The sequence below is a fragment of the Lichenostomus cassidix genome, chromosome 12 (genome assembly GCF_008360975.1).
Source record: "Lichenostomus cassidix isolate B80296 chromosome 12, HeHo_3.0, whole genome shotgun sequence".
Taxonomy (NCBI): Eukaryota; Metazoa; Chordata; class Aves; order Passeriformes; family Meliphagidae; genus Lichenostomus; species Lichenostomus cassidix.
The window spans coordinates 17,375,958-17,401,819 of record NC_139493.1 but is presented as its reverse complement, the minus strand read 5'-3'; the positions used below and the strand labels follow the sequence as shown (position 1 = coordinate 17,401,819).

Below are 25,862 nucleotides of genomic sequence, written 5' to 3'. Positions count from 1 at the left end.
AGCTGCCAGATGGCCATAAAGTAGATAAGACTTTCACAATGGAGCTCGAAAACCTCCTAAGAAAATCATAAATTTGTATTTGGAGCTTCTCTGGACATTGTAAATGTATGTAAAGAAATAAAAATCTGAAAGACAACACATGTGATTTAACAGCGACTACAAAGTAACAAGAAGACAATGTCCAATTGAAAAAATCATCAGTCCTCTGAGAGGGTTCAGTTATTATTGTGGAGCAACAGAATCTATTATTAGCTCCTACTATTCCCTGCAGCAAGAAACGTTTCTCCTCCTTCCCTACCCTCTCCAAAATACAACCTATAAAAAGCATCCGTTGCCAGCAAGGCCTGAAGAAGAATCCAGTAATCCAATAAATTAGACTTTTTGCCCCTGTTTAATATCCATTCCAGAAATTAAATGTCAGAGCAGAGTGTTATTTGTATCACTTAATACTGATTACTTGCTTTCCATACTACTTAAGATCAGCATTATTTCTGGACTACGGACAACACTTTGCTCTCACTTCTCCAGCTCTTGGTAAAATGGATCTTGATTTTTATTGGGGTTTGTTTTGTGGGATACTTTTTTTTTAAAATTTGTTTTTACATCCCTACTCACGATGACAAGTCTCACAAATAAAAAAAAAATTAGTGTAGAAGCAGCAGGGTGGATCCTCCTGCTGTAACACAACCTTCTCTGCTGTGTTTTGACACAAACTTTTGCCAAAGCCCAAACCTGTATTTTGTGAGGGGAAAAAGCCTTGATGAGGCCCTTCCAAGGGCCTCAATAAGAAGCACACATGGCAATGTCACCCCCAGTTTTAGCACCTTCTAGATTGTCCCCTCTCAGATGAGGACTAAACTTTGTTTATATAAAATCTAAAGAAGAGGTGGTCTCAACTTTGGTTTCTAAGGAGAACCAAGACAGCATAGGAACTTCAAACCCCAAACTTGGAGACTTTTGGAATATTTTGTCTTTCTGCCTGGGAAAATCCTGAAGCTGAGCTACAATAATGAACTTACAGAGCTACATATATGTGTTAAGAATACAGAGAATATATAAAAGAAAAAGGCAAAACATCAGCACGGCATCATTTCCAAGACATGGAAGATGACTAAAAGATGCCATGCAATGTGTTTTAAATCCCATCACTCAGCTGGATAACCACGGGCCACCGTAAATGTAACATTCTGTGGCTACATAAAAATGCACAAGCCAGCTGCTGCTGAGATGAGCAGGCAGGCTGGCCAAGCTGCTCACCGACGAAGAGCAGGGTGAAGATGAGTGTGAGCTGGTAGACGGCGTGGCCCAGGATGTTCTTCATCATGGTGCGCGAGATGAGCGGCTTGTTGCGGCCGTAGGGTTTGCGCAGCAGCAGCGCCTCGGTGGGTGGCTCTGTGGCCAGAGCCAGCGAGGCAAACGTGTCCATGATCAGGTTCACCCACAGCATCTGCACAGCCTTCAGCGGAGAGTCCTGCGGGAAAAAGCGGGAAGTTATGTATTTCCCAGGAAAAGCCTCGTTGGGGGTTTAGTTCTTCCTGTGGGGCAGCAAACGGGAATCGGAAACACACAGGCTGAGCTACTGGATCCTTCTTCTGTTCCTTTTTCTGTTCCTTCTGCACAATGATCTGAGCAAAGAGAAATTACCTCTCTGCATTCATTTCCATCAGGACCATGTGCAACAAAACTCATAGAAAGCATAACAGGAACTCTTTATAACACCTATTGCAATAATATCCAATACTTCATGCATCGTGCTTGAATTTTCAGCTGAATTTAAAATAACTAGATAACCCAAGTTTCTCTCATGAAGGAAAATTATATTGAAACAGTTTAAAAAGTAACATTTCCTTTTTACCATAACCTACCTATCTTTTTTTTTTTCCCCCAGAAACAGCTTGAAATTATTAAAAATTTATGGAACAATTACTGAGACATCTTGATACATTATACTTAAATAAGACCTTTAACAGCAGTGACATAAAAAGCCTGATATTTTGATGAAAAAATACACTGAAACTTATGAAACTATAACAGATGTGCAAAAGCAAGACAATCTTTACCGGCAGCAGGACAGCATATTCAGAACTATGGGAATGGCATGAAAAAAGCCAAATATTGGTATTTGATGCAGGCTGTAGTTTCTGAAGCAGCTCTGCAGTCACTAGAAGGAGCTCTTTCCTCACACAATCCGATAAAGTCTGTGGTCACAGTACAGAGGACTTTAGGTCATGTTAAAAGCCCCAAATTGCCTAAATAAAGCAAACTAACTCAGCTCTCAGGAGAACGCTGGCCAACTGTGATGGAGTTTTGATGTGTAACTCACTGGGGCAGCTGTGAGGGGGGAGAGATGCAATTGCTTCGAAGAGCCAGGAGAGGAAAAATGAATAAGGTTCTTTTCTGTAACAACCTCCTGTGCCTCTAGACTCTGCATAAAACAGGCAGCATTAGCAAGATCTGCTTCCTGTTCCAAACAGACCCTTTTTATTAGGAAAAAAGAATCACCAAAGTAATAAGGCATCAACATGACAAATTTCATCATGAAATTGAGTTACTCTTCAGTGTGAAAGCTGGAAGAGGGAGCACTATTTTTATGCATTTCATTACCCTGGTGCTGCAGCGGCGAAGCAAAAAGAAATATAGAGGACAAGATACAAACAAAGCAAAGCCAACAACACTCCCTGAGAACCCTGCCCTGTTCTTCAAAGGGTTAAATGTTCATTTTTCATGAAATACGATAAAAGAATTTGGGCTAACACGTATCCTGTATCCCAAGGACTCATAGAGAACAAGGCTAAGTGGTTTGGTCTCTTGTGCATCTGGTTTAGATTCCCACTCTCCCTTGAGATAAAATATTATTTCCTCTTAAAAACACATTTTTAACACATTTACACAGATTTTGATGCATTTCATTTACTAAAAAAAAACAAAACAAAAAAATTTTGGTTTATTCAAAGAGATGGAGAAAAGCAACCTCCCGTTTCTAAGTCTTACAGGTTGGGCTCATCGTGGCAAGCAGGATAATTAGCATTAATAGATTCTTGACCTCTTGGTTATGGGTTGCATTAACTGGGCTTATCTGGAGAGTTCAGCTCACTCATCTCAAATGCAGCTGCAGAAACAGGAAATTTCTTTGTCCTTAGAGGTGGCTAAAAAATTAAAAGTGGTCAGGACAAGCTTCATTCCAAATCGAAACCTCATTTATTTTTATTAATACTAATGGCTCCAACAAAGAGAGCTCTTGCAGTAAAAGCAGTTTGTGGCTGGGGCTCAGAGATCCTCAAAGGGACACAGGCAAAAAGGAAATCATCTTTTCTGCTGCAGAATTTTCCTTGTCATGTTTTTGCCTGTCCAATTAATAAGTTTGAGAAACATTCTCTGCTTTGATCTGTTACAATAACTCAATTTCCACTTCACGCACGGAATTCTCTGTCAATAAAACTGAATTTCCCTGTTACATTTAATAGATAGAGGCAGAGATTCAGGTGTCTATCAGAGCCTGCCATGTTCCCAGCGGAATGGAAAGGCAGATTATTTCACTCTCTAAATCACACAACTGTAATTGGCAGTCATCAGTTTTGGCAACAGCATGTTCTCACCATTTCACACTGCCAATCACCTTGGGTGGCTGTGGTGCCCCTAATAATTATCTATTATTGGCAGTGCTGCACTGCTCAGTCGAGTGTGAGAGCTCATTCCAGGCTGAAGCCAAAACATTAAATACACATTAGTCTGGGCAGGCAGTGGAATGAAATTTCCACTGCAACTCTATCTGATTTCTGATTAGTTGGTGGAAACTGAGGAAAATACATATCAGCTAAGGAGCTTAGGCTTCCACTGCAGATTTCAGTCACTTGGGCAAGTGGGATGCAATTTAACCTTCTTTTCACTGTGTTTTAGCCACTAACTGACTGGCCAATAATTCTTAATTCCCTCTCTGAGAACTCTGGGGATGTGAACCACCCAAAATCACCACTTATTCATCAAATTCCTTTCCACTTGACCTTGGAATAGGTTAGCCTTGGCCTAGAGGTAAAAGGAAAATGTCCCTTAAATCAAGTGATGTTACACTTCATCTTGGAAACACTTAAAAGTACAAATCGCCAAAGGCTGGAAATAAACTACAAATCCTTTGTGACATGCAGAGCCTCACAAATTTTAGAGCTTGTTACTTTTGATTTAGATGACAAGCTGCGAGGGAACAAAAAGGTATTTTCACCCTTACCTCTTTAGTCCCATTTGTCACAGAACACATGCAGGGATTCATAAAAATGAGCATTTCTGGGAGGTTACCTTTCTATACATTAATACAAAAAAATGTCAGCCCTCCCTTGTGCTGCTAGATCTCACTGTCTGCTAATTGGATGGAAGTGGCATCCTCAATTCTATTCCCATGCCTCCAAGCCTTGCCAAAACAAAGCTAAACAGTACAGACTTTGATTTTACGTTACAGACTTTGATTTTACATTACAGCTTTTTCAAGTTTGCCAGTGCTATTATTTTAGAATTTGCCAAGTACAGTTCTGCAGTAAAACATTATAACCACGTAAATTACTGCCTTATACATGTAAGTATAGATCATCCTCATTTTTTTGAACAAGATCTGTAAAAACAATCAGTGATTCATGCAGCAGTTCATTGCTACAGTGCCTTTTAATTAACATTTAATTTTCCAAACATAATGTCCTATGGAGTCACTGTTTTCAGTTCCTAATGTCTGCTAAAACATTAAGTCTCTCTCAAAGTGCGAGAACAATAATTTGAATGTAAAATGCTAAAACACAGCCTTTGTCTTCCCTTCCTTCAGTGCAACCTTTCTGAACAGTTACCATTTTCTCAACAGTTGGAGCCACAGACCGAATCTGGCACGGAGATAAACCCGCTAGCTTTATGGCTCCAGTAAAAAACTCTTTCCATTTGACTGAGCTGCATTTTCAGATCTTCATTTTGTTCATCCCCAGATCACTTTGAACAGCTCGAAAGATAATTAACTGGTATTTTCTTGGTGCTGTGGCTATGCTGGGGACAGGAAGCGGGATGAGGCCATACAGAGCTCCATAGGACATGAAGAGATGTGGAGCAGTGACTCACTGTGAGCACAAAACCCCCAAGAATCGTAGGCAGAGCTCCAAAGAACCACCCTCACTGAATCAGTCAGGGGCTCTGCAAAGCTGTTATTCAGAGAATGAAGTCAGAATATAAAAGTTTGTAACTCATAAATGCGCTGGATAAACAAATGCTGGGTTTAAGCCGAGGCAGGGGTTGCAGGAGAGAAAGGACAATTCTACACAAACTGGGCAAACCACAGCCTGATCACACTCAAAGTATCACTGGGCAGCACAGGGAGGGCAGCCAGAGGGAGCTGAGTGAGATTAATTAAAAGATAAGGTGAATGAGCCCAGCTTGGCTGCACTGAGCCACACACACCTCACCAGGAGCAGCAGAGGTGTGAGCTGCTCAGGGCTCTGAGCACAGCCAGCCTGAGCCAAAGGCACCCTGCAGCCCAGCCTGAGGGCTCCTGAGGCGGCCTCTCCCCACACACTGCTGCAGCTCTGCTTGCCTGGCTGACCCACATCTCAGAGCTCCTTACGTCACCACAGACCCACGGCACAAAAGTTCATTATGGGCTGAAAATTCAGCTCTTGCGGCTTATGGACTGAGCTGCTGTAAACTGAAACAGGGCCCCGTGTAAGTGAGCTGCCTTGGAGGGGCAGCTCTGGCAGCAGCTGCACTGAGCTTGTCAGCAGGTGACACTGGATCTGTAATTCTTACGCTGCTTAGAATATGATTGCTGTCACCTTAACATGGCTTCATGCTGGGAGCCAGGGGAGACAAGAGAAACAACCCCTTGCGTTGGTGCTGTGCATGATAACTTCTGTGACAGCCCACTGCTTGTCCTTTGTAGGCTTTATCTGCTGCTGGAGCAGTGCACAGGGTCACACACACTTTGTACACAGAAAAAATACAGGGCAAAACCAAAATAGGAGATATTCTCTACTAAATAGTAGATAATCTCTGCATCTTGCTGAAGCAGACATTGGGTAGATAAAAAATAAAATTATATTTGCTTAAAATTAACAGAATTAAATGAAACAGCAGTTCCCTGAAGTTGAATTGGCAAGGCCACTCACTTTATTAATCTATTTGATAAAACAAAGCAGCAGATTATTCAAATGACCACTAATGCTCCCAGGTTCTGCCTAATGTTTTTCTTAAGCCTCTCCATGGGCAGCCTAAGGTGCTCTGGACCAAACAAATCATCTCCTGCGTGGGCAATGCACTCTCTGGGTGCCCCTTGGAGGGCTGGCTTCACTCCACCAGTGCTCACACAGCCATTCATTAATTCATTAATACAGAATTGCTGGGGTTTCACATGGAGTCCTGCAGGGAGATGACCACATCCTCACATTCACATGTACACCAGAGCAATTGCAGGATCAACTCTGAATAAAATTAAGCCTATTAAGTTGCAAAGTACAAGCCAAGTGTTGAAAAAAGGTTAGTCCAAGCAAAGATTTTATCTTGGTACCTAGTTTAAACACAACCCAAAAAGAGTAAGTGCAAAGGCAGCTTCACCCTGAAGCATCCCAGTGGGCTGGTTCCAAACTGCAGAACAGATTTGTTGAGTGTTGACATGAGGAGTCACAGAATAAATGTTATTACCTACAGAGAATTTTTCTCATTCTAGATATGTTGAAATGCCACCAAAAGGACAGCCTGTGTAATGTTCATTAACCTGAATATTAATGGTGGGCTGAAACGATACTCTGTGTGTCAGAGAAAGCCAAACTGACCACCTAAATCAGAGGAAAATTCAATCCAATATGGACTTTCTTCATGCTCATTTTGAAGGTCATAGGAAGCTGTGCTGCCTTTTGGAAACTATAGATTTTACCTTCAGTTTTTTTTGTTAAGGACTAAAGCATTTTAGTCAAAATCTTTTAGTCAGACCTGTGCACAGATGTGGATGTACATGTGTGCACTTCAACTGTTGTAGGCAAGATGTTTTGGTAGAGCCCTACATTCTGTGCTGGAGCTATTTTCATAGCAACCAGAGGGTACAGTGTGTTCCCAAGTGCAATTTTTAGTAAAGCTTTGGAGCCAAACAGAATGTCCTTTGGCTGGCTGGAGTCAAAGCCTAACACAATAATGTGCATTTGTGAGGCAAAATCCTTCCTGAATGAGACAGAACTGGGAGCAGCTCAAGATTATCCACAGTCAGGCTGAGTGTAAACAGTGGCAAAGGACAGAACTGATGCCTCTCTGCTTCCAATTCCACTCCAGCTTCTTCCACACCTTTTGTTTGGCTTTGCATCTTTACTGCCAAATTCAGGAATTTCATCTGAATCTGCTTGCAAAGCCACTGCAGGAGGTGACCATTAGAACCTGTGAGGGACAACAGGCCCAGTGATGCTCTCACAGACCTCTGGGGCAACAGAAATGCACTGGCCCTGGTCCAAATCCTTCTAGAAGCCAAGGGAGCGAATCAAAGGATGAGAAAAGCTGCAGAATTAAAAAGGGGAATGTATTTGCACTGACTGTGCACTTCACATGCACTTAGATGTGATCTAAAATAGTCCCTGCACTAGTCCAGCAATGTCTAACCTTTTCTGGGATAAAACAGCAATTCCTCAGTTAACAAATAGAAAGAATTTCCCTTCATGCTTTCACAAAGCAACTGAAGAAAGGCTGGGCATTAACCAAAAGGCTTCACCTTAAACAAATGTTCATAGCAGAGCCTGAATGTCTACAAAGCAGGGTCTGAAAGGAAGCAGGGATGGTGCTCTCAGCACCCTGCTGTCAGCACCTTGTTCTGGGCAGTTCTGTACCCCATAAAAACCTTCCAGGGTTTTAGTCCTTATTCTTGTATTAGCAGCAACAATCATTTCCCAGCTGGACATTTTCTCAACATGCTTGAAAATATGTCCAAAGGGAAATTTATCGAACTTTTCTGCCACACCACAAATTTTGTCCCTCAGCACAGGCTCAGTGGTGACAAGGGACCTCCAAGGCAGAGCTCTGAATGTCAGCCAGGGCGAAGGAGAAGTTTGACCTCGTGGGTTTGTTAAGGTACCTGGGTTTCTGGTTGCAAGGATCAATTCCCTGATTCCAGTGTAAGTTTAGCCCAGAGCAGAGCTGATGACTTATTCATTGCTCTGCTCAGGTGTGCCTGGGCTGAAATGTACCTGCTGGAACAGGTATGGGCAGCTGGGTGATGCACCATGAGGGAAGCATCAGCTTTCCCACACTGCATCCCACCCCAGGGAGGCATTTTGTGACAGCACCTGGCTGCAGCACCTGAAACACACATTGGTTTAGGGAGTGACAGCACTAAAAACCACATTTTGCTATTCCCTAATGAAAGACAAAAACATTATATTGTACTAAATAGATCCTCTTTTCTCTCTAGGGAAAATTTAAATTTATTGATCGAAAAAAAAAATTTTGAGAGAAAAAATATATGGCTTGCTTTTTGTAAATGACCTGGACATGTTGCATGTGCACCAGGGTTGCAATGAGGGATTAATGGAGTAGAAGCAACAGAGGTCTAAGTCTAACTCAATGTGTCATTTAACTGGTTTGTCATCTGCATCTGCAATTAAAAAGAATTGCCTGAAAGCAACAAAATCCTTTTATCAGTCAAGAATATTGGGATTACCTCTGTGTTTCAGCACTGCTGTCTTGAAAATAATCCCATTCCATAAGGCATTAAAAATATGTATTTATTAATTAAATATTCTGAGAGGAAAAGGCTAATTCACATAACCTGCTCCTTCTCCCAGTCCATGATATTTTCTGTCTGACAGAAAAAAATGTATTTATTAGTGAAATATTCTGAGAGAAAAGGCAAATTGAGAGAAACTCCTTCTCTTAGGAAGGGAGATGTTTTCTGTGATATTTTCTGTCTGACCATCACAGGCTCAGGGGTATTATTAGCGAAATATTCTGAGAGAAAAGGAAAATTGAGACAACCTCCTCCTCCCAGGAAGGGAGATATTTTCTGTGATATTTTCTGTCTGACCATCACAGGCTCAGGGATGTCAACACTGTGCAACTAAAACCAGGGCGGCCCAAAATGAGCAGCTCCTAAAAGTGAGTTCCTTTGGGAAAAAGATGGAATAGTCCATCCTGATTGTCAGCAGCTCTTTAACCCTCAGCTCTTTAACCCTCAGCAAGAACCCTGATCCTTGGAGAACTTCCAGAAGTGTGTTTGCTGTGTGCCAAGCAGGAATGGGATCAAAGCCCCTTGGCCTGGGAGTGATGAGATCCCCAGGATTGCTCACCTGGGTGATGCAGGCGCCGGTGAAGGCCACGATGACAGCCACGATGTTGACGGTGAGCTGGAACTGCAGGAACTTGGAGATGCTGTCGTAGACGTTGCGGCCCCACATGACAGCCTTGACGATGCTGCTGAAGTTGTCATCGGTCAGGATGATGTCCGAGGCCTCCTTGGCCACGTCCGTGCCAGCGATGCCCTGTGGAAGGGGTTGGGAATGAGATTGCCTGCTGGGCAGCACAAATCTACACACCCAAAGTTCATGTGTTCTGCATTTTGCGAAATTAGCGACATTTCCGGGAATTCCGCTAACTCGGCCTCTTTTTGAAGTGAATCAGGCCGCAGGAAAGAGAATTGACAGAGAGCAGAGGAATTCATGTGAGTGTTTTAAGTTATCAGCTCTGCGTGTTTCAAGTTATCAGCTTAATGAGTGCTGATCATCTGAGTTATTTTTGGCATTGACGATGTTTTATTAATATCCATGAATGAATTGGGAACTAAAATTAGAATTATGGGCCTTAGTATATAGTCAGAGTATACATGAAAGACACCTTTGCAATTAGTGGTGGATTTTACCACAGCAAAAAGTACTCCACTGCTGTGAAGGAAAGGTTCATTGTTCTGGGCCAAGGATTCTGCAGAAAGCCCATAATTAATGAGGCAAAATCCCAAAGAACTACCAAAAAAAGTGATGCTAGTGAATCTGACACAGCAAAGTAAAGGCTTCTGATGCAACATAACTTGCTCCCTCCACTATATTCCTTCCCTGACTAAGAAACTTAAAATTTAATGAATGAAAAACCCCTTACAGCAAATTCATAATGGCACAAACATCAAGATTATACCATTGCAAAGCCAACATCAGCTTTTTTAAGTGCTGGTCCATCGTTGGTTCCATCCCCAGTCACAGCTACCACCTGCCTCTGTTCCACCTGTGTGCTGTCAATAATACCTGCAAAAAATGTATATATTTAGGTGTGTTTGCAGACACTGATGGGCAATAATTAGCAAGATAAAACATCCCTCTGAAAAAGCACGGTCTGTATAATACAGATTGCGTACCACACAGTTTTAGAGCCATTAATAGGGCTGATCCTTAAGGAAAATAATGATGAAAGCAGTGGCATCAGCACCATCCTCTGCTAAACATCCCCATTAGAATTTACATGGAAAGTTCTGATCCTGCATTACCAACACATCAACAAAACCTGCCCAGGCTTCAAAGGCAATGAGAGCAGCTCACGATGTCCTTTTGGCAGATTCCTGCTATTTAAAGTTGTGTGTCACAGCCCAGCTCTGATCAGACATCAATGGGAAGGATTTGCCAAAAGCTTAAGTTCATGCTTCGGGCTCTGCTAAACTGGAACCCAGCTGTACTATCAGCTTTACTAGGAGGCCTTCCTAACCTAAAGATAACAAAATCATGGTTGAATTTTATTTAGCTGGAGCATCTTAACAGCCATGTTCAATTCTGCCAAACAATGACTAAGGAGACATAAAATAATTCTTTAAGTTCTGGAACCAAACATTGTCATAAATAGAAAAAATAATTTCTGCTTTCATTTTGAGATCATTTGAGGGGAACAAAAAGCACTTCTCACTTGGTGAATCAAGTTTCACACAACAACTGCTGCAGGGAACTATTTTCCTCTTATGCAGATAGGGAAAGCCAGGAAAAGAATGAAGAATTTTTCTGAGGCTACAGAAGAAGCCCAGCTTTATAATAGGATGCAGATCATCCACCACTCATGTTTCTATTTCCATGTCAGAGTCCATTTGAATGTGAGTCCAGAACACAGGATTATTGTGTAGGGTACAAGAACACCTTTCCATATTGATAATTTAGGGGAGGAAAATAACAGAATTCCTTTTGCTAACACATTTTGCACAAAGTCATAACCTCCAAAAACAATTATCCAAACCTAGCCAGTGTGAAAAGCTTTCACTCTACTCAGAAAATAAAAAAATCCCTCCCCTATCAGATAACAAAGCAGAAATAGGAAATTGCAGATTACAGAGCAATAGCTGCCTCTTGGCAAGGTTCAGGCTTATCAGGCACCAGAAGATTGCAGTGCCCTGTGCAGGCAGTTAGTGCCCTGCATTTCTCAGACTTATGAAAATGAGAAAAAAGCCCTATTCACTCTCCACTGGCAGTATGATCTCAGATAAATGGCACGTTATTCTGATAAGATCTTACAATTAGAGCTTTCAGTTTGTTGGGGCGATTTGCCTTTGGTATTACTAAATAAACAGGACCATCATCTGTCACTACTGTTAAAAGCATTTACTTGGTCTTCCCTTCTTCTTATTAACACATCCTTTGATGTTAAATTAATAGTTTAAGCTTCTGGAAAAAAAAAAAAAGTCATTAAAATCTCTGGCTCATTAAGGTATTAACTGCTCCAAAGAGGTTGACAGTATCCTCTCACAACTGGGCTCCAAGTGGGAGCACAACCCAAACCAAGTTGAAGAGGTTCTAACAAATGATCTCCTAACAGAGATAAATGGATATAAATAGTGACTGTGTTGATGACTGTCTCACCAACTGCCCTCCATCAGCCAATTCCTGGATGCTGCCAAGTCATTCACAAGGTTTAGCAGTCATTCACGAGGTTTAGGAGATGCTTGTATCCCAAAAAAACAAATCATGCAACCAGGATGAGTCCAACACCCCCCAGAGCACAGACCTGCACAAAGAGCAGCCAGGGAAAACCAGACATAAAAAGGTCTCAGGTGTCATCAGCATCTGAGACCCAGACCTGCTCCAGACCTTCCCTGCAGACCCAGTGCCATTGGAAATCCACGGAATTGTGGGGATGGATTTCAGTGCCACCCCTGGGGAGAGAGAAGGTCTCTGCAAAACTCCCATCTGTATGTCAGACAAATTTCTAGAATGGAGCAGTAGTGATTATTTGGGATTCAGAGGATTTATCACAGCTCTACCAACACTCCCTGACTTCTGCCTGCTCTTTTCAATCTGTCCCTCCTCCCTGCTGAATCCCACTGCTGAATGTCTGTCTCCTTTCCAGCCTGTACCTCCTTCCAGACACATTTAGGGTTCTTTTTAATGTTGTTAATGGCTGTGATACAGTTTCACCTCAAGGATTTTCTTCAGTATTGAGAAAGATGCCTGCATGAAACTCACAAACAGTATGAGGACACCAAAGAGATGAGGGATGCCCAGGAAGGGCTCTCTCTCTGCAGTCCTGAGCTGTGGAGGTCAACCTCTGGTGAGATCAGGGAAAAATGGGACTGAGGGCATGAGCTGACAGACTGCCAGCAAAGAGAACATCCCCTGGCCTTTCCACTCATTCCAAGTGGCCAAAAAGAAGCTTCAGTATTAATTAGTCATGTCTAACAACCAGGAAATTTCTTCAAACTATACAGCTTTACTTCAGTTGAATGTTTACCTAAAGAATTTTTTTAAAAATGGGGACTTTATGGCATTGCAGGGGAATTCTTCAACTCTCAGCAAAGCTTCCTGCCAGAACAGCCTTTGCTCTTTTCTTGGCCTCTTCCCTCATCTCAGCCATGACTTTCTGCTGTCAGAAAGAATTTCATTCAACAGCCCTGGGAACACACCTGGAGCACAACATGACAGCGTGTTCCACGCAGGGATTCTGCTGATGGGGCAGGAATTTGGGCAGCAGTCCTGCAGCTTGCATAAGACACAAGTTCCTCAGAGCAAGCAGCTTGTGTCAGATGAGGGCAAAGACCACATTTAAAACAACCACGCAGAGCTGTCAGGAGAGGCACTAAATGCACAAGCTTGCTATAAAAAGTACCAGCTCTGGATACAAAACTGAATATATCCCACATCTCCCACCTGCCTCCCATCTAACACTAAGCAAGCATTGGATCAAATCCACTGAGGATAATAACCTAAAGAATATGAAGCAGCAATGCCTCTCCCATTCCTGTCCCAAGGAGCTGTCTGCACCCCTGGCTCGGATCAAACCCATCCCAGCCAGCCCCAGGTTCTCCCTTTGGCACAGCACAAATCCTGCTCTATTTGAACAATCCTCACTGCCACTGTCACCCTTAGAGCCACAGCAGGAACAAACCACTGGCTCTAGGAGAAAACAAAAAAAATCCTGGTTTAGAGATTTCTTAATGTCTCAACTGCTTAAAACAGGCAGAAAAAAACTGAGTATTTCAGAGCTGGAGCCCAGTGCAGGTGTTAGAGGCAGGAAAGCTGATCCTCCCACATGCTCACACAGATTTGTGGTTCCTTGACAAGCTAAACATAGGTACAGCCATGTATTTTCATAAACAGGTCCTCTTCAGATTAGCTTTTAATACTTTCCAGCTTTTTGAAGCTCCCCGTTCATTTAGCAAGAATTTGCAAAGTCTGTCTGAAGGAGAAAGCTCAAATTTGAGTTACATGCTTGGTTTAAGTGCCTGGATAGTGATTTAAAGGTTAATATCAAAATGTTCTGTATGACATTACAGACAGCATTGAGAATGAAGTGAAGAGTCCTCCCCAAAGTTCAGGATGTCAATTAATACAGTTTTCTGTATTTTTATTATTCTACCTCATCTCAGGGCTTTCCACATTGATGAGGTTATGAACATACTATCATCCCATGCAGTAATAGTTGAAATATTTTAGATATTAAAGGTAATTGTTAAAAATCTTCTCTCCTTTAGAGTTCCCTTTCTGCTTGATAACTAATCAGCCCTACATGAGAATAGTTGCTTTTAATATCACAAAAAAAAAAAAAAGTAATTCCAGTCTAATTTAAATCTATTGGAAGGCACAGCTTCTTTAATTGGTAATCTGGGCATTTCTTTGATCTCCTTTATACTTTCTGATGATACTTCCCATCAGTGCTAGGCAGTTGTTTCCCACAGTGTTTTTAAAAGAGAAACTGGCAATTGTGAATGATTTCAGCAATAGCAGAGTAATATCACATCAGTATAAATGACATGTGGTTTTACTTGTTATGTTTTGAAATAGAGTAAAACATATGAAATAATATGAAATAACACCAACAGGTGTTTTAAACTCCATCCCAAATTGTATTTCAGTGGGATCGAGATTTTTGTTTCACTGAAACAGTTTGTGATGTTAAACCACTCTGATGGGGTTTTTTTCCAATGTACCTCTACTTCAAAGCCATAAATATTTGAAAGCAAAGTGTCTGCCCAGGCTGAAATGCTGAACCATGCCTTTCTCGGGTCCCTGAGCACTAGTAAAAACAAAAGTGAACAATACAAATGATCCTTTTGCTGGGTGGGATTGTGCTATGTTAAGGAGAAAAAAATATTCCCTCCAGCAGCTGTATGTCATTAAAAATTAAATATAAAAAAGTTTATTTTCTGATGTGTGTTTTTAGCCTAGAGCAGATAAAATACATCAAAGGGGAGAAAATCCTCCTGATCCCTCAAGTGTCTGAGGAAACCATAACATTTTAACAAGAGGCCCAAAACTAGTGAACATTTAAATAGTTTCTTGTAACTTTTAATGGCCCTTGGAGTATTACCAGCCAAAAAATTCCATCATGATTTCCACAGACTTGTTATTGAACTTTGTTAAGATACTTAATTGCTCTCTCGACCTTGCCACATCTTTAAAACATTCATTGTGTTCCTCGCATGTGGCATTCAGTAGGAGTAAATATCTCTTGGGCTGTCTAAGTGCATATGCTGGAAACCATCAACAATTTGTTGTTCCTTTTCCTCCAGCTCTCTATTGATTTCAATTTCCCTGGCAAAAGTTCCCTTCTCCTCTTGAGGGAAAATCTTGAATGATTCAGAGGAGCATTCCCGAGGGACTGGGTTAATCCACTTAATGAAACACAAATTGTTGTGTTTCTGAAACAAATCAGCTGTTGGGTTGTTCTCAGAGATGGTTGAACAGGATTTGAGAGGCACTGCTGAGGAGAGACTTCAGTTGACCTTGTGCACATCTGACATTGACCCATGGTTGCAAAAATGCCCTCCAGACCTTCCCAATCCTAAACACCTCCTGGAAAACTATTTTGGAGCACACCTCCCCCAGGTATGTCTATTATTGATAAATGACACCTATGTACTATTCTATTAATAAACTGTGTGCCTATAAACCATCCAGAGAAAAGGGTGAGATGGAGATGGTACACAATGTGTCCAGCTGCCCCATCCAGCACCATGCCAGAGTTCCCTGGAATGATCCATGTTTCCACCTGGTCTCAAGCCCAAAGGACCCAAATGATCCAATCTTCAAATTCACATTGGAACTTCTGCTCTAAAGAAGTCATTTAAGGTGTTTTAAAAAATTACACAACACTCCAAAGCCTTTGTAATCAGTCATGTATGGAGTCACAGCAATGAAACCTAAAGGATTTCCTACCTAAATGTGGGTTATTACTGGAGTAGTCAACCAACTGAAATCATTGAACTTAAACTGCTCCAAGAATTTCTAAAAGGGATTCTCCAGACTTTCCAGGGCAAAACAACCCAGCTCCTTCTTCATCAGGAAGCCAGGAAAACAGCCATCTGCTGCCAGGGCTTCCACCTCAGCATGGCCGAAAATGAGGCTGTTCCTGCTCAGAAACGGTCTGATTTCAGGGGAGCCTCAAAGTCAACAGAATAAGATGCCAGGTAACCAAATGAAAAAAAAACTGCAACCCAATCCCTCTTTCATGGGAGCATTCCATCTGCAGGCATCGTGGTGAGAGAATGGAGTTTGTATGGCTCAGTTCTGATAGGAGAGACTCTAAAAATACAGAAATCTAAAGGAAGCCAATGCTAATCACATAATTAGATGAGTCTAGAGGAAAACAGAATGAACTCAAAATCCCCCTCTCCACTGGCAGCTCCCAGTTCCACACCCCAATAGCTGCCATTGTGGCAGGAAAAGGCTGTTTTCTCTTGGAAAACTCTTTAAAATAATTGTGTGAGAGCAGATGCACTTGAGTGACTGGATTCATTCTAAATGAGATTGTTCTTGTTTTCATCACAACAAGCTGTAGGCAAAGACAACAAAACCTATGTCGCCTCTTGTTTATATGTTATGTTTCTCAACAACATTTTCTTTCTGCCCACCAAACTCACATTTTCCCCTCCCAGCCTGAGCCTCATTCCAATTAAAAGTCACAAGGCAAACATGACATTGCCTAAATCCTCTTGCCAGACATCTTATTGGTACTTCTCTTATTCCTGCCAAACATTTTTCTATTCTTTTCCATCTCGAGGCTGAGGTAGAACACAAACACAAGAGTGCAAGAGAAGTTCCTTGCATTGTGTGGAGATGTGCAGTTAAAGCTGACAGCTCAGGCGGATTTGTGACAGCAAAACCAAGGCAGATGATGCTTCAATGGCTTTGGCATTGCTCTACAGCCCCAAAGGCCGTTGGCACCCACCTTTCACCAGGGTGTGTTTGTCCGTGGGGGAGGAGCGAGCCAGCACCCGCAGCTTGGGCCAGATCTTGTCGATGCGCTCCTGCTCGATCTGGGGGAACACAAAGAGAGAACCCAAACGCTAAACCACTGCCCTGTGATCAGCAAAATTATGTCATCGTGTCAGATGATTCCCTTCACTACTCAAATCTGTAACTTTTCTCCAAAAGCACAGGAAGATTCCAACAGCCATCGATGCTGCAAGTGAAGCCAAGGCCATTCCCAGATGAGTTTACCTGCTGGCTAACATAGGTACATTTTGCCACAGTATCTAATCAGCCTTCTCTATCATCTTTATGGATAATTCCACCCAGACAAAGGATCAAAGCTGATCAGACCTTTTTACAAGTTTGTTGTTCTGCTCCAGGTGAGAACTCAAGTTCTTCACTTAGCACCAATAATGGCAGAATTTTCCCTGTGTAGCAATAGGAACAAAGGAAAACCTGTTGCATTTATTATTCCCAGGCTTGCATCCATCAATGCAGTGAGCAAATGACTGTGTCCACTCATTCATGATGGAATCAAAGAGCCAGCATAGATTTTACCTTTTTAGAAATGTGTGTGAGCTCCATCTTTGATGAGGAGTTAAAAATCTTCCAAAGGATAGACTTTCATGCAAATCAATGATGAGAGTACATTAGATAAAGTGGAATAAATTAAAGAAATGAGAGGAGCTGGTTCTCAGTACAGACTGCATTTTCAGGAGCAAAGTTGTTGTTGAGTTCCTCCTCCTCCTTGCTATGAACCTACTTTAATGTGCTTAGTTTGGATTTCGTGTGGAGTGGCACAGTGGTTCTAAAAACTGCAGAATTAGGCCAGCACTAAACTCATCCTGGAAGGGCAAAGACTGGAATTTCACTGCTGCTTTGAACTGCAAAAGTTTAGTAGGAGAAAGAAGCAGCAATCTTTTCAAGCAGGAAAGACATCCAGCCCACAACAGTGCAGAACATTCCAGAGTTCTCCCCAGGTTTGCTTTACCTCTCCCTTCTCGTTTCGGATCCTCCTGTTGAACTCCTTGCCCTCGAGGCACAGGAAGTCCTCTCCGGGGTGGATGATGCCGCACTTGATGGCGATGGCGCGCGCGGTGTTGATGTTGTCGCCGGTGACCATGCGCACGGTGATCCCTGCCCGCTGGCACTTGCGGATGGCCTCTGGCACCTACGGGAGACAGGCAAGGGCAAAGACAGCTGCTGGGTCAGACATCCAGCCCAGCTCGGGAGCTTCCCAGCAGAACATCTGCGGGTTAAGGAATTGCTGAAGCAGAAAGAGGAACTGGATGTGCTGGGGCAATTTATTGTTGTTGACTCTTGTGGAGTTGGGGTTACAGCACAGGCAAGGTAAATCTGGCATCAAGAAGCACAAAAACCATTTTTTAGATCAGTTCCCTAAATCTTCTCCTGGCTTGAATATAAATGAGTGCTCTGCAGCTTTTTTGACCTTCAGCATGCTGAGCACAACTACTCAAGGTGTAAATATGAACAGAGAATACAAATACTTTGTTCACAAAATGTCTTAACTTCTCATCCAAACCTTCCTTTCAACAAGAGTACTTTAAAAGTTATTGTGATTTAGCACTACTACACTAATTCATGCATATCAACAGGCAGAATTCCTAAATTCATGGGTTTAAAATTAGTATTTTATGTATTTCAAACCCATAAAAATGGAGCCTGGCTTTAGTTATGCCCTGTCCTGCATGAGACAAACTACTGCTGCACAGGAAATGTATTAGTAAGAGAATTCAGGGTGTAACAGGGGCTGTGAGATTAATGCAGAGGCTCTATTCTGACTTGACATCATATACAGCTTATTTTTAAAAAAATCACAACAAAGGTTTTCGTAATTAAAATAAAAAATTCAGTCCTGATAATGAAATAAAGCTCTTTTAATACATCTACTTGAGTACCTGAAGCCTATAGAAAGGTTCCATATCTGTAGCTCAATTTCAGATGGGGAAAACATTCTGTTCCCTTAAACTACACCTAATTAGTCATCATTTCTAAATAAATATCACTCACCAATTAATTCAGTCTCATCACATTTTTACATTGTTACAAAAGCCTTGTTTCTTCAATAAAAACCCATCAGTATGATTTGATGTGGAAGAATAAGGAATGTGTTTCACATGCCCAGAACAGCCTGGATGTTGCTCTTCAGCACAACACCACCTCTCTAAATTCCTTTTTTGCCTACAAGAGCCTAAGAGCAGCCCAGGGCTCCTGACGAAGACAGAAGCTCTTCACAGAGCTATAGGGAAGTAAACTGCCCTACTCAGAAGATGGCAACGCACAGTTATTAAAAAATATTAAAACCCCACAACTATTTAAGAAAAGGTATCCAAGTGGATATTACTGCCTATGTTCCACTGTCAGTTCGGTGCACCTTGCTGCTCACACCCTCCAGCACAGACAGGAGTGCATTGTGGAACTCAATGCCAACCCAAGGGGATTCATCTCACCCATCGGGGCAGAGAAGGGTCAGAAAAGGAGACACCATTGCCAACACTACACTGCTAATTCTGTGCTTTTCTAGACATTTAACCTCCTCTGTAGCCACAAGGAGGGGACACTGCTGAGGACAGGACACTGCATTGATGTGACAAACCTTGCTCTGAGCCAGTGTGGCAAATCCTGCGCTTTGAGGGATTTCCTGGGGCCAGGAAGGCTCTGTGTCTGCCCTGAAAACCCAACACCCTCACAGCACCCCACAGGTAGTGGTTCTCCCAATCTGGGAATAATTTCACACCATGTTTGTGCACATTCATTGAAGCCCGTTGTGAAGCTCCTGCTTTCCAAAATGCCTCCCTAAACCAACACCTCACTGAGGACCAGGACAGCACTTTCCCCAGGATTCCCAAGGAAATCCCTCCACCCTCAGAGTGTCACTACAGGAGATGCTGTTTGCAGAAGGCCTCTGTCAATACAGATCACAAAATCAAGGGCAGAACTCAGGGACAGAGCTTTATCTTCCCATTTCCTCATCTCTAACCGAGAATATTTTCCCACAAATTGTACACCCTGGAAATGCTAAATAGACCTGAAGCCTTTGAGTGATGTGAAATAGGTTTCTATAGGGGAATGTACAATCAGATTAAATCTATTCCTTAAGCAAATGACTCCTGCTGTCCCCAGGTTCCACGTTAATAACCCTGCCTAGATCCCATTTGTCAATTTGAAATGCCTTTGCTCCCCACTGGAGCTGTGGTGACCTTCCTGCATAGAATGGGGCAGATTTAGATGAATATCTGCAAAACCAGCCCAGTGGATGGAGCAGGAAGGAGAAAAATAAATTACAGTGCAACCAGGACAAAAGGGCTGTTCCCATGAAGTGCCAGTCCTATTAAACAAGGTCAGGGGAGGACAGCCCAGTTGCAAACACATCTCAAACTCACATCTAACGGGAGAAATCATTCTGTTTTCCTCTCCTGTCATTTTCTGGACAGCTGGTGGGTGGTATCTGATTTAATACTGTGTACAGTAATTACAGTTAAAATATTGTTCATATTTTTTTATTGCTGTAAGGGAGAAAGGAGTGTTGGCAGACTGAGTGGGCAGAGGAAGCAGATATTTTCCATCAGATTTCCAGAGCTTAAGTACACATTTCACAATTTTTTGGTTTATTTTCCCCTCTGCAAAGAAAAACTTCCAATGCAGGCACTTTGTGCATGCATGCACAAAGTATCCAATGCAGGAATATCTTTCCCAATCAGGTGACGAATAAATAAGAGATATTTGGAAGGGATTTACGTTCATCTCCCAGAAATAACAGACTGGAGGCGTCTTTTGGCAAATCAGTGTGAGCCAGTTCAGACTCATTAAAATCAAGCCAGAAAGAGTGTCAGGATCAACAGAGAATCTCTGCAGGAGAAGGGCATTACTCTGTTTGTTCTCTTCCTGAGTATTTATCAAAGAAAAATCAAAAAACACACACAAAATGTAAATATCAAGCAAGTGGTTCAGTGCTTGCTAATCCAGCAGCTGCTGGTGTCTGAATTAACCTGTGTGCTTTTTTTCCCCTACAGAAAGCACTTTGAAAATGCATAAATTCTAGTGGGGAGCCTGTTTATTAAATAGATTTAATTGTGGCATAATACTCCCTATAACTGCTCAACATCTTACTGTTTGCATCAGCAAAGGGGATTTCATATGTGTATATTGTGATATTCCAACCAAATCAGATATTCCATACCTAAAGAATTTTATGATCTTTATGGTTTTGTCCTGGCTCAGGGTTTATTGGTTCATTTCTTCCCCCCAAGGTACTGCTACTCCTTCTTATAATATGCAGAGAAGCAATAATTTAAACACTGGTTTAAATACTTTCATGATGTTATTGCCACTTTGAAACAGTCACAAGGTATAAGGTGGAAAAAAAACCCAAAAAACAAGTCAAAAGCCAAAGTCCTAAATCCCAGATGTCTAACATTTGGTAAAATTCTGAAATTACAAATATTTTATTGCATGTCTTGCACTGAAGTAAAAATGTTCCTGCATGTTCTGGTGTTAAACTACAAGAAATTCAATACAACGTTCAAATATTTATTTAGAAATAGGATGTTTTCCTGCCTTCATCTCTGATTCTTTACAGAGAAGTCAGATTTGCCCTCTATTTTTAGCAGTGTTATTCACTTTTACCTCAAGCCCCAAAGAAATTATTCCCTGCGAGATAAGAGCAGTTCTCTCCCAAAACACCCTCCCAACAATCACATGAAAGGAGAGTTTGCAGCTACTTTCCATAATAACTGCAAATCCCTGTGCTCCCCAATCCCTCAGTCTGTCACACCACACGGAACCTGACTTAAAGCTGTTTTCCAACATGGATAATAAATCACTTTGGGGAGGGAGAGACGATTGATTCACAGCTCCACTGGCCACCGACAAAATATTTCTGAAAATATACATCTATGTTCATTTTCTGCTAAATATTTCCTACAAAATATCCATATATGTGAGCTGGAGCATTAAAGGAATGCTGCAGGCAGAACTTCTAAAGGACATTTTCCAACATTTTGAAAGCCTTGCAATGTCAGGCGTGGGGACAGATGGATTAGCAGCAAGAGACCATCAGATGGCAGATAAAGGGGAGGCTGTTTATCTGCTGTTTGTGGAGATAAGGAGTTTATCATGCAGTTGTCACCTAAGCAAGATTTGCTTTATATTTTAACCTTCATATTGAGAAAAATAACCAGCACAAAGTCCATTCTGAGGGAAGGCACATTTGTGCAGTTGGTACCTGGGGTTGTGTCATGTTAATTCCAAAGTTACTGTCGCTGTTTCCAAACCCTAACATGGAATTAACTCTCCATTAATTATCAAGCCCCACACAGAGAGAACAGAAGTGTCTAACTTTGTATTTCTGTAGGAATAGAATTTGCAGGTGTAATAGCAGGGATGTGCTTCCCCTGTTCACACCTAATACTGATTTACTCAGCTGAGTTGAGCTGAAATTTTACTCATTTTTGTCCAAGCCATGGCAGTGTGATATCCATGACATCTGCAGCCTTTCTGTGTCCAAACACAACACAAAAAACAAGTTTTCCTGAGTGGTCACTAGGTACAATCTTAAGTAAAGTGGCAACTCTTACAATAAACAGCAAAATTCCAGTTTCTGTGGGAGCTGCCATTATTATTGCGGCAATTTTAATCCCTGCACTTGTCTCCTCTATTTCCAGAGTTGCACATCTCTGCACTGCTTAAAGAAAAATTCTTTAACATGGGGGAGCATAATGAAAGCTCTGCTGATCATCTCAGTCCTGCAGTTCAAAAAGCCCTATATTTCTTTATTCAATATCAGCTGATTGAGAGTTGAATTTTATCACCTTAATTATTTGGCTTTCTATAAAAAAAAAAACCCATTTCTAAAGCTCACTTTCAGCTTCTCTGACAGAGCTAATTAAAAAAAGAGACAAAACCTGTAAGAAACCTGTCATTCCAATGAAGTTCAGTTTTCTGTGAGATAAGAACTGGCTGTACCTCTGGCCTTACTGGGTCCTCGATGCCAACGACACAGATGCAGGTCAGGTCAGACAAGATGTCATTCTCGTTGTCCCAGTCGGGCTCGGGGCTGCTGGGGAAGTCTCGGAAAGCCACACAGATGGTTCTGAGCCCATCGCAGGCCATGGGCTCAATCACCTTCTTCACCATCTCGTCCCTGTCGCGGGGCCTGAAGATGCGAGGTTCCCCGGCCGCGTTGAGGATCCTGGAACACCTGGTTTGGGGGAGGAAAAGAGGAGAAAAATTCATGGTGTGTCCGCATGGCTGCCAAAGAATTTCCTGTATCAGCTCATCTCAGTCAATGCTTTCCTTTTCTGATGGCAAGTTTTAAGTTTCTGGTGGAAATTTCCAGAAGATTCACTACTGAAATATCAGAGAGAATTTAGAACTTATTACACAGACACCAAGAGCCCTTCATGCGTTATTTCTTCAATACCAACTGGGTATTTCTTCAATACCCAATAACACCTTTCATGAGTTATTTCTTCAATACCCAATGAGCTGACGGCTTACGATGAAATTGAAAATTACTTCTTTTCCAAATGGCTTGAATGTAAAGAACCCATTTGTAAATTACTGAATGCAAAACCAATTCTTGGGCAGCCAAGGGTAAGAAAAATAAGCCAATTTTGCAAGAGTGAGCACTTCAGAAAATTAAAAGATAATAACAGCAGCTTATCCTGCCGAAGTGTGTCACATTTCTGGTGTAAGCAGCACATTCCAAACACCGAAATTCCCAGGTATCAGTGTCAGAATGCTTTACATTTTGGAAGCACAAGGCCACCAATCCCCTGCCCTTACTTCTTGAGCACGATCTCGGAGGCGCCCTTGCTGTACATGCGGAAGCTGCCGTCCGGCATCTTGATGACGGTGCTCATGGACTTCCTCACGGAGTTGAAGGTGTAAACCTTGTAGAGCTTCTCCTCGGGGATGAGGCTCCGCACAGGCTCGTAGTCCTGCTTCAGATCCAGCACAAACCCCAGCAGGCCACACTCTGTCTTATTGCCCACCTGGCGAGGCAGCCCACCCTCTTTTTCTGGCGGCTGGAGAGAAGGAAAGAAATGGAGATCAATTTCTCTAATAATGAGCAATTAGACAATTAGTGAACTCACAGGATACAGTTTAAAATCTGAGCTGTGCAGCCACAGATCTTCCAGATTTTAAAAGCAAGGAAAAAAAATCCGTGGAGCTGCAACAGACCTGATGCATCTCCTCACAACGAGAAACATTTCAGACAATATTGGTCACGTTTGGTCTCTTGCATTTCCTTTTTCTTCAGCTAGCCATTGGCAGCTTGTGATGGTTGGGTAATCCATTGAAAAAGAAGTAACTTTCTTTAGGCTCTAAACCAAGTAATTCTCACTTGTCACAAAGAGAGGAAATCCTCTCTTTTCTCTCTGAGAATCACATTGGTTTGCTGATTTTCATGGTTAAAACAGTGAGTTAAAGAAAGCTCCATCCTTTTTTTCTCCAAGCAGACATTTTTATGTAAAAATAAATCTCCATCCAACCATAACAACAAATCTCAGTGAAAAAAAAAATCTGTATCTAAAAACACCCATTTCTAGAATTATTATACGTCAGTCTGCTGCCTCAGACAAATAAATTATTTACATGTTAAAAAGAAATGGAATAGGCTAAATAAACATTGTGCAGCTTCTACCAATTCTAAGTCCTGAAAGACTACTTTCTCTTTTAAAATATAAATCCATACATCATTTACAAAGTTTCTTGGAAGTGTAATTCACCAAAAAAAATATTCCTGTGCCAAGACCCCAGACTTAAAGTGGCCAAAGTGTGACCCATAGATTGTTGATAATTTATATTTTCTTATGCTCAGTAGAATTAGGAAAGTGTTCCTTAAGCCAGGGTTAAACTCTCCTTATGGGAATAAAAACAGGAAATAATCTCACAGCTTTAATTTGCCCTGAAAACACATTTTGATTTGGCTCAAGGCTCTAAGTCATCATTTTTAATGTGAGTTAAAAGATTTACTTCACGTTTTGCAGAATTAGGACTGCAGGACTATATTCAGAATCCATGTTTAATTTCACTTTAAAATCCAGTTTACTTCAGAATTAGGATTCCTAAGTAGATGGAATTCTCTACATTGTCCCTCACAGGGATGAGGGCTCATGTAGAGAATGATTAAAATTGCAAATCTCATCTTACTGGATCTGAATTCTTGCACCAAGTGTGGCCACAAAAAGGGAAAAGGGGACCTTTTAAATAAGCATTAGTAATTCATTATTCCAGAAAACTGCTGACTGCAGCTGGTTTAAAAAATGAAGGTCAGAGAGACTGGTCTAGAACTGAAGTAAACAAATAAACAGGAATTTTTCCATAGGAATCATCTCCCTATCAGCAGGAAGATTTATACCTGGTGACAGGTAGATTAATGTCATTTCTTTTTCAGAGAGAAGCTATGATGAACAACACAGAATAACCCCAAAATCTGTCTCCAAGAGATTTATCCTTCTAAAAAGAGTTGTAACATCTTTCTTTATGTGAACCATCATTTTTACTGACTAATATGGGTCACTCTGGTGTTGCCATGGCATTTTCACACCACCCCAGGGTCACTGTAAAACACTGACATTCAGCAAAAATGTCAGTGTGATATATTAATTTTATTACCTGCTATAACAACTTGTCCTGCTGTAACCTCATTATACTGTGATGTAACTTCCCTCTGGATTCTCAAATTTACTTAGGAATCTTTAATTCAAAATACAAGTGCTCGTAGTGAGGTGTATCTGGAAGGAGCTGCAATCAGTGGACATGAAAACCTCAGGAGTCAATAAAATACCCTTTAAAATCCAGTTTTGTTTACATAAATAAGGTTTGTTTTCCTGGCATTGCAGGCGCAGAGCCCCTGAAATGTGCCAAGAACTTCAGGTTTCTCAAAGGAACAGAGAGATCGACTTCAGGGCCTGGGGAGTGATGGATGTTAGGGAAGATCATTCCTCTGGGCACATTAAACCCAGATCTTTCCATTTTAGATCCAAATCCTCATTGATGCTTCTCTCTGCCACTGAACTCAGTGAAAACTGACATTTAAATGAATGTGATCAGGCCACTGGAACACATGTGGAAAGCAAGGAAAGACAAAGCTTTCCATCACAGTCAGACAACACTAGGCGATAATTAATTTATATTAATCATTTCATCATGCCCAGATGTGAATGGATATCAAGAAAATAAAAACCTACC

The 25,862-nt window shown here is 41.6% G+C and overlaps 1 protein-coding gene across 17 annotated transcripts in view; it reads right to left on the bottom strand.

The window, feature by feature from the left end:
* The window catches only part of ATP2B2 (ATPase plasma membrane Ca2+ transporting 2), a 380,463-nt gene that overhangs the window by 26,609 nt on the left and 327,992 nt on the right, over nucleotides 1-25,862 (bottom strand). For all 17 annotated transcript variants that reach the window (XR_014854795.1, XM_085073053.1, XM_085073049.1 and 14 more), the window contains 7 exons: nucleotides 23,451-23,692; nucleotides 22,629-22,863; nucleotides 17,635-17,814; nucleotides 16,621-16,708; nucleotides 10,120-10,226; nucleotides 9,282-9,473; nucleotides 1,258-1,471 (listed from right to left, as the gene is read on the bottom strand). Coding sequence is in view for 16 of the 17 variants with exons in the window: in XM_085073053.1 (XP_084929179.1) it covers nucleotides 1,258-1,471; nucleotides 9,282-9,473; nucleotides 10,120-10,226; nucleotides 16,621-16,708; nucleotides 17,635-17,814; nucleotides 22,629-22,863; nucleotides 23,451-23,692 (1,258 nt within the window). In the remaining variant the exon portion in view is untranslated. The remainder of the gene's footprint in view (nucleotides 1-1,257; nucleotides 1,472-9,281; nucleotides 9,474-10,119; nucleotides 10,227-16,620; nucleotides 16,709-17,634; nucleotides 17,815-22,628; nucleotides 22,864-23,450; nucleotides 23,693-25,862) is intronic.